Genomic DNA, 9,372 nt, shown 5'->3' with positions numbered 1-9,372 from the left:
CTCCTCCCAGTGGGACATGCCTGGAACACTTCCCTAGGTAGGCGTCCTGGAGGCATCCAAAACAGATGCCAGATCCACCTCAGCTGACTTCTCTCAATGTGGAGGAGCAGCAGCTCAACTCCGAGCTCCTCCCAGGTGACAGAGCTCCTCACCCTATCTATAAGGGTGCGCCCTGCCACCCTGCGAAGAAAACTAATTTCTGCCACTTGAATGTGAGATCTTGTCCTTTCAGTCATGACCCAAGGCTCTTTACCACAATGGACTGATACATTGATTACATTACTGCTGCCGCTGCACCGATCAGCATGTCAATTTCATGCTCCACCCTTCCCTCACCAAAACAAAACTCCAAGATACTTGAACTCCTTCACCTGGGGAAAGGACTTCCCTCCAACCCGGAGATGGCACCATCTTTTTCTGGTGGAGCACCATGGCCTTGGGCTTAGAGGTCCTGATTCTCATCCCAGCTGCGTCACACTAGTCAGCAAAGGACCCCAGTGCATGCTGAAGGTCTATGTTCGATAAAGTCAACAAACAACATTGTCTGCGAATAACAGAGATGAGATCCTGTGGTCCCCAAACCAGACCCCCTTCAGCCAGTGGCGTGGCGCCAAATGCGTGGGCCAAAGAATGAGGGGGGAGTGGTATGTTTGGTAACCACATGGGTCCCCCATCGGGACAAAATTATAAGTGCCTTTAAGCTATATTTTTCTGATTGTCTACAGAACAAACCATTGTTATACAAAAACTTGCCTAATTACCCTAACTAAGAAATAGTCTTGTAAAACTCAGCAGTAATATCATCATTACACAGGGACTTGTTAACTTTTAAATCTTTAACAGAATATAATATATCTTTAAGAGAATTAGGTTCATCACAACAAATTGGATCATCTTTCTCTTCAAAAATCAGGTCAGTTATCAAATCTAAAAAAGAGAACATTTTAGTCTAAGGATGAAAGGACTTGATGAACTAAAACTACATTTCAATGAACAATTACTGTTAGAATAAAGTGTCCTGAAGGCATAATAAAAGAAATCACAACAACCACGTGAAAAATAAAAGCATGCCATGTCATGCTTTGTAAAAGTCTAAAAAATTCTAAAACCTTCTGCTAAAATCTAACCAGAATAAAAGATTATGTCTAAAACAATCTAAAAATATTAGAGATGAATGATTTTTTGAAGCTTAAAAAGTTAGGGTAACTCAAACCATTTGAGGAAACCAAATGCAGCAATCTATTTAAGTTCAAAAACTAATCCTAATGAGTACTAACTTAAAATAAACTATACAATAAACTATAAAATAAACTATAAAATTAAAAATGTCACTTTAAGCTGTATAGAAGTGTCTTGAAAAATATAATTTACTTTAATTTAATTGTAAAATATTATTTACTGTCATCATGGGAAAGATTAAACAAATCAGTTATTACAAATGAGTTATTAAAACTATTATGTTTAGAAATGTGTTCAAAGATCTTCTCTCCGTTAAACAGAAATTGGGGAAAAAATAAACAGGGGAGGCTAATAAATCAGGGGGGCTAATAATTCTGACTTCAACTATATAAATAAAACATTGTTTTCCACCATATTGTGCATGGTTTGAGTAATTAAATAAAATTTTAAAGAGATTAAATCATATTTAGTATACAATCAAACATAATATTATTATAATAATGCAATGTTATGTAATAATAATAGCATTACAAAATAAAATATCCATAATGGAGCAGTCCAACAGTCAAATTTATTTTAATATTTATTAAATCAAATTTTAAAAATTATAAAACATTTCCCATTGAAATGTATTAATCATTTAAAATGCAGAAAAGAAGATTGAGTGATACATATATATATATAAATATACAAATATATAGGGTGCATATCAGGACTTTGGCCCATGTTTGGAATTGCTTAAGGCCCCAAAATCACCAAATCCGCTCCTAAATATAATATATTTTTAAAGAGAAATAGAATTTAAATATCACAAGAATTTATCTTTTTTTCTATAGAAATCAGGTCAGTTAACTAATAATTATAATAACTAATAATGCTATTTATCGAATCTAAAAAAAAAAAAAAAAGACATTTAGTCTTGATTACATGTGCCCACTTCTAAAAATATTTAGAAATAGTCTTGGGGTCGTACACAATGTTACCATCAACAACCAGTTTACCCATGCTATTATAACTGGCATTAGACTTCTCTGTAACCTAAAAAGTTTGCAGTGTATTGTTTGCCCTGCTCCATCCACATCCTCACAGATCATAAATGCACCTTCAGTTTTTTTAACTTGTAACTATCATCATGTTGTTCTTGTAATGTATTGGGTAAAGCAGTTTCATCACTTCACAAGGTTTCAGAGGGACTCTGGGTTACAACAATTATTTGCCACTTCCTTGTTTGCTACTTTCGATGACGTCACAGACCACCTGACGTCTCACAATTCCACTTTAAAAACCGGCTGCTTGTCTCTGCATGTAGGATTTTGGAATACGAGGTCCTCGAAAGCAGCCGATGATCATCATGGCGATCAAAACAATCTTGTTTTTAGTGCTAATTGCACATGTACGCAGCGTCTCCTCAAAAGGTAAGCACTGTTCATTATTTTATTAGGGCATGTATAAAGTAGTAAGCATGTTAATGTCTTGCTGGTGTACATTAAAATCGTCTTCCTTACTGTTAATAAATATAAAGAGAAGTGTTTCCTCTGCCTTTCTGACCACTTTATAGGGCCGGTGTCTTGTATATTTTAGTTCTAACCCCAATTAAACACAGCTAAACCAGATAATCAACCTCCATCTGGGTACATTTGAAACTTCAGACAAGAGTGTTAAAGGAAGTTTTTTTTTTTTTTTTTTTGTTCAAAAAAACTGTTGATAATTCTAATAATAATATAATATAAGCCTATTTGTTTATAATATAGAATATGAATTACAGTGTCAATGAAAAAGATACAAGAGAAAAAAAAGAAAGAACGAAGAAGAAAAAAGAGAACATGTTATAAACTTGAGGGTAAGGCATTTAAAACTCAATTACAGTACATAATTTACAGTCATTACAAAATGACCCAATGAGCCAATATGTTTCCAAAATTGTACAGTATAATTATACTCCCAAAATAAATGAAAAACACTTTCAGTATGAAATTGACATAATGAAGATTATACATCAATATTAGAATGAAACGTGATGATTATTTAAAAGACATTTCTTTGACCTTGTTGGTGAGGAATTTTTTTGTTGCAAAGACCATATTTTTACTCATTTCAAATCTCTATATTATTTCAGTAAAAGATTACAGGGGACAATGTAACAACTTTTTCCATAAAAAGAGATCTAATTTTGTAATTTCTATCTTTTTTATTTGAATAACAAATTTTACCTGTAAACGTCTCTGTCGGATCAGAAAGGTACAATTTTTTTCTATGTTTAAATAGCATAGTAATTCCTGTTATAGCTCCCATAACAATGGCAAAAAAATGGACTTACTGGTATGCTATATGCAGAAATAAATTAAAAGTAATTCATAAAAAAATCTCTGTTGTTAAACTGTTGTTAAACCATTCACTGAAAAACAAAGATTTTAAATAAAACACTTTAAATCTAAAAACAAGGTACGGTTTCAAAATTGTATGTTTTAATCAATTATAGCCTTTTATTTTTTGATTGAATGTAGAATGAGAATGCTGATGAATGTCTATGAGGGGTGCATTTTACTGTGGGGGTGTGTTTCTCGGCACAACACCGGCACTGAAGGACTGAGTTGGGACACCCCTGCTTTATAGCAACAGCAGCAGATGCTTCTCTCTCAGCTAATTTTTCTGCCATTTCACTTTCTTTTTCTTCATACGTACTCAGAAATTTTATCCTGTCTCTCTCTTCTCGTTTTAAAGCTCCTCATCCCTTTTTATAAATAAGATAGTCAATATAAATATAAAATAAGATAAATAATATATTTATATAAAACAAAATGTATTCATAATATAAATAAGAGAAGTCAGCTTTTAAATCGTGTTCTTCCCTGTTTTGTCACACGAAGTTCATTTCTTAAAGTTTCTAGAGACAAAGAAAAGTTTGAAGCGATCTTCAATTGTCCCTTCTTATGCTTAGATTGATAAATGCTTGTATGAAGGAATGGTACTTTTACAGACTTAAGGTAGAGTTTGCGTTTTAATAACTGCACTTAGATGCTAATTTGAGGTGAAAGTAGGACTCGGAGCCTGAGGCAAATAACCTAATTGTAAACCGGATTGTCAAGATTTCGACTCGGCCCATCTGTCAACTGTTATATTGTAGTGCTAAAAGCATAGGCGTAACCTACTCAGTAAATGGTTCAATGGGGATTGGGGAATACCCTGAGCTAAAGGAGACCCTGTAAGTACAGTATATATAGAGACTGTTTTATTGCCTAATGAGTGAAAATCAAAACATTGTGGAGTCCTAACTGTGCGACAACTTATACTTAGAACAACATATTGCAATCATTTATTGGAATAAAAATAGAAGAAATTAATTTTAAATTAATTAATAGAATATACAAGGAAAAATAACAAATTTACAAATGTACCCAAGATTCCTCAACTGCATAAAGATTTAAAATACAGCGTTTAAAAGTTTCAATAGCTTTTCTATTGTTACTATTTTGTACAACAAAGATATCATTCTCAGTTTATTTTTATTTAAATAAATGTGTTTACAAATGTGATCTCATTCTAGGATGATGAAATGAATTATATAAGCTTCATTTTTTTTTATGTGGACATCAAATTTTAAATATCAAAAAAAAAAAAAAAATCCACAGGAACTTTTAAACATTTAGTTGAATAAAAGTAACATCTGGTTGAATAAAAATAACTAAATCAGAATTTGCAAGGGGTGTGAATAATTTTGGGCTTTTGTGTGTGTGTGTGTGTGTGTGTGTGTGTGTGTGTGTGTGTGTGTGTGTGTGTGTGTGTGTGTGTGTGTGTGTGTGTGTGTGTGTGTGTGTGTGTGTGTGTGTGTGTGTGTGTGTGTGTGTGTGTGTGTGTGTGTGTGTGTGTTTTTTAAACACTATTTTAAGGACAAAATTATTAGCCACTTTAAGCAAATTTTTTCTCTATAGTCTACAGAACAAACTATCATTATAAAATAGCTTGCCTTATTACCCTAACCTGCCTAGTTACTCTAATTAACCTAGTTAAGCCTTTAAATGTCACTTTAAGCTGTATAGAAGTGTCTTGAAAAATATCTAGTCAAATATTATTTACTGTCATCATGGCAAAGGTAAAAAGAATTCATTATTAAAAATGATTTAATAAAACTATTATGTTTCTAAATATGCTGAAAAAATCTTCTCTCCGTTGAACACAAATTGGGGAAAAAATAAACAAGTGGGCTAATAATTCTGACTTTAACTGTATACACGCATACATACATACACTACCGGTCATAAGATTGGTGTCAGTTTTTTTTTTTTTTTTTAATGTTTATTTTTTCAATAAAATTATTCTGTTTATCAAAGCGGCATTCATTAAATCTAAAGTTGTTAAATATATAAATATGTCAGATATTTATTAAAATGTTAAATAACTGCTTGCTTATTGTATGTAGTTTCAAATGAAATGATTACTCCAGGCATTATTGCTTTTATTTTAAAATTTTTAATACCATTAATGATAATAATAATAATAATAATAATAATAAAAGCTGAATATTCATCTTTAAAATTACTAAAATAAATTATTAAGTTGACATTAAGCTTAAATTGACATTTAAAGGCTTAACTAGGTTAACTAGGCAGGTTAGGGTAATTAGGCAAGTTATTGTATAATGATGGTTTGTTTTGTAGACTATCGGAAAAAAATATATAGCTTAAAGGGGCTGCTAATATTGACCTTAATGTTTTTAAATTAAAAACTGCTTTTATTCTAGCTGAAATAAAACAAATAAAACTTTTTTTCAGGAGAAAAATAAATCATCAGACATGCTGTGAACATTTCCTTGCTCTGTTAAACAGAATTTAGGAAATATAACAAATACATTTAAAAAAATCAAAGGTTGGCTAATAATTCTAAGTGTTTAGATGCAAAAATCTCTAAGTACCACCAGGAAATTTAGTCTAAATGTGAATCTTTTTCAGTCAGCTTTGTTTATGTTCTTTTTATTTCACTTTAAAAGCAAATGAAAAACTACTCATTGCCATAAACATCAAACTACTGAACCAACATACAAGAGCCTGAGAAAAAAAATACTGATTTATTCATTCATTCATTCATTCATTCATTCATTTTCTTGTCGGCTTAATCCCTTTTTTAATCCGGGGTCGCCACAGCGGAATGGACCGCAAACTTATCCAGCAAGTTTTTACGCAGCGGATGCCCTTTCAGTCGCAACCCATCTCTGGGAAAAAAGTACTGATTTTAGAAGAAAATTTTAGATGGCACTTAGAGATTCTTACATCTGAACTCTTCATATATAGTTTTATCTCAATAATGATCATTGATGCACTCTTGTTGAATGAGAAGATGACTTAACATTCATACTCAGATAGTCCTGTTTAGTGTTTCAAACACCTAAAAATCTGCACAATGAAATGCTAACACTCTGGGTGCATGAACTTTTTTAATGGAGTTGTACATTTGTGTGTTCATCTACAGGTGAGGAGAGTTTTGTTATAGAAGAAAAACGACCCACACAGCAAACACTCACAGAAGCACTGAACTCTACACTGAGTAATTTTACACTGATCCAAAAAGAGCTCAATACTTCATTGCATATCTCAGATCAGGCTGTCGAGTTCCTGAAAGGCCCGCTGGTCACCCGCTTCATGCCGTCCTTCTACATCATCATCATCCTCATCAGTTTGCCTCTGAACGCTTTGGCTTTGGTGACGTTCACCTGCAGGATCAGAGAAAAGAAACCAGCTGTGATCTACATGTCTCACCTGGCGTGTGTGGATCTGCTCTTCGCCCTGCTGCTGCCTCTGAAGATCCACTACCAGCTGAACGCTTCTGATTGGCTGTTTGGTGAGGCGGCGTGTCGTGTGCTCACTGCAGCTTATTACTGCTACATGTACTGCTCCATACTGCTGATGATGTGCATGAGTGTGGACAGACTGCTGGGCGTTGCGCTTCCCATCGCTTCGTTAACCTGGAGGAGCACAAGGAAAGCCTCATGCGTGTGTGTGCTGGTCTGGCTGCTGGCGCTCGCTGGTACTGTGCCACTGCTCTCAATGAGACAAACCTTTCTAATTAAAAATGTGGGCATGACCTGTCACGATGCGCTGGAGCAAGATTCAACAGAACAGGTTTACCTGTACCTCTTCTTCATCCTCTCCTGCCTGTATTTCTTTGTGCCGCTGGTCATCACTTTAGTGAGCTACTCCACCATCATATATGTGCTCAGTGTAAAGTCCGACCGCATTTCTTCATCTTCATCCAACAGAAACAGAGCTGTGATCATGACTGCTTCTGTGCTGACTGAGTTTGTTGTGTGTTTTGGTCCAACCAATGGCATCTTGTTGTATCACTGCATTCGTTTAGCTACTGGAATAAAAGGGGAGGGAAATTCATCATATGCTTCATACATGTTGGCTGTGTGTTTGGGGAGCGCAAGTGTTTTTCTGGACCCTCTTTTGTACTATTATGGTTCATCTCATTACAGAAAGATAATCAAGTCTGTGCTGAGAAGGAAAAAGCAGAAAAAGCAACCCCACGTAACGCAACTGTTACTAAAAACCAGCCCTGCAGTGACGTGTGAAACTTAAGGTGCCTTATTATGCTTTTGTACTCCAATATCATGCAGTGTGTACTGTAACTCATTCATTCATTTTCCTTCGGCTTAGTCCCAGATTTATCAGGGGTCGACACAGCGGAATGAACCGCCAACTACTCTGGTATATGTTTTAAGCAGAGGATACCATTCTAACTACAGAAATTGTAAATGTGTGTTCACTGAAGGCGGTGAGAACGTCAAAGTAGCTGGAAGTCATTAGCTTTCATTGGGAGCCGGCGGTGATAAGCAGGGATGAGCTGTGTGGCAGTTAAGACGGACAGCTTTGTCGCCATGGTGGCCTTCATGAAATGGTAATAATAAACATTTACAAAGCGATTTAATACTTTCGAAAGTCATGATCGCAATATATATGTCCATGCCTAATATCCGATGGCCAGAAAGTGATTTATTGTTTTATAAATTGTTAAAATTTTGGTATTTGTTATGCATCAAGCCCAGAGATTGTTGTGTACACTATGACTTTATGTAAAATTTACTTTAATGTGTGATAGGAATAAAGTGCGATCATAAACGAATGATTTCTCCACTCAAATGAGTGGCGGCTTGGACCCGGGAACAGTATTACATATGTCACAAACACGTCACAACTTAACAAGCGGATTCAACTGAATGGGGAGACTCATGAAATGGTAATAATAAACGTTTACAAAGCGATTTAAGGCTTTCGAAAATCACGATCGCAGTATATATGTCCATGCCTAATATCCGATGGCCAGAAAGTGATAAATCTTTTTATAAATTGTTAAAATTTTGGTATTTGTTAAGCAGCAAGCCCAGAGATTGTTGTGTACACTATGACTTTATATAAACTCAACTTTAATGTGTGATAGGAATAAAACGCGATCCTAAACGAATGATTTCTCAACTCAAATGAGTGGTGGCTTGGACCCGGAAACAGTATTACATACGTCACAAACACGTCACCACTTAACAAGCGGATAGTAACTCTTCAAATCAATTTATAGAGAAACTTGTGATGTGAAATGAATATAAAAAAATTCAAGTGTTTTACGTTCAACTATTGTTGCTTTTTAGACCTGTTTTTTAGTCTGATGCACAGAAGCAGCGATTCATTTATCAGTTTAATATATCTCATTATTAATTGCTGATGATGCACAAAGCATTATTGTAATTGCATGTCATTTTTAAAGCAGATGTTTACTTTCAGAAAGGTTAATGGTTCTCATGTACTGTACTGCAGTGAAATAAATTCTCATTTCTATGCTCATTTAAAGATGTCTGTTCAGTTTGTATGACTATTGCTGCCGTTGATTGTGCAAAATCAGATTATAAAATTAGGAGACACCGTTATTATAAAGACAGTGAGATCATTCGAGTACATAAGAGGACACAAAATACTATTTAAACCTCAGTAGATTTGGAAGTGAATGACACAGTTGTTAAGCAAGTTGTAAACTCTTCATTAGCTAACTCTTGTTCTTTACGCGGAGACTTGCTGAGGAAGTACAAATATATTAGATGAAGATTTACACAGTTGTTGCTTAGCAGACACAAAAGTATAGGATTTAAAATCTATTTGATATGTTCATTCATTCATTTTCTTTTCAGCTTTGTGCAGGGGTGGCCAGCCC

General features: G+C 34.5%; 1 protein-coding gene across 1 annotated transcript; it reads left to right on the top strand.

Moving 5' to 3' along the window:
* Positions 1-2,486: 2,486 nt before the first annotated feature.
* On the top strand, positions 2,487-9,014 carry f2r2.2 (coagulation fac2tor II thrombin receptor 2). The gene is made up of 2 exons (XM_001334272.10): positions 2,487-2,594; positions 6,643-9,014. The coding sequence occupies exons 1-2, from the start codon at positions 2,522-2,524 to the stop codon at positions 7,749-7,751; spliced, it is 1,182 nt and encodes a 393-aa protein (XP_001334308.2). The 5' UTR covers positions 2,487-2,521; the 3' UTR covers positions 7,752-9,014.
* The last annotated feature ends 358 nt before the right edge of the window (positions 9,015-9,372 follow it).

Source organism: Danio rerio, chromosome 21 (assembly GCF_049306965.1).
Source record: "Danio rerio strain Tuebingen ecotype United States chromosome 21, GRCz12tu, whole genome shotgun sequence".
In the NCBI taxonomy this organism is placed as follows: Eukaryota; Metazoa; Chordata; class Actinopteri; order Cypriniformes; family Danionidae; genus Danio; species Danio rerio.
The sequence above is the reverse complement of the archived record's forward strand: the minus strand, read 5'-3'. Positions and strand labels throughout refer to the sequence as shown.

What these genes read in the sequence shown, in the direction of transcription:
- f2r2.2 (XM_001334272.10), top strand. Translation starts at nt 2,522, where the DNA reads ATGATCATCATGGCGATCAAAACAATCTTGTTTTTAGTGCTAATTGCA. An exon ending in ACGCAGCGTCTCCTCAAAAG is followed by an intron (nt 2,595 to 6,642) that starts GTAAGCACTGTT and finishes GTTCATCTACAG; the next exon opens with GTGAGGAGAGTTTTGTTATA.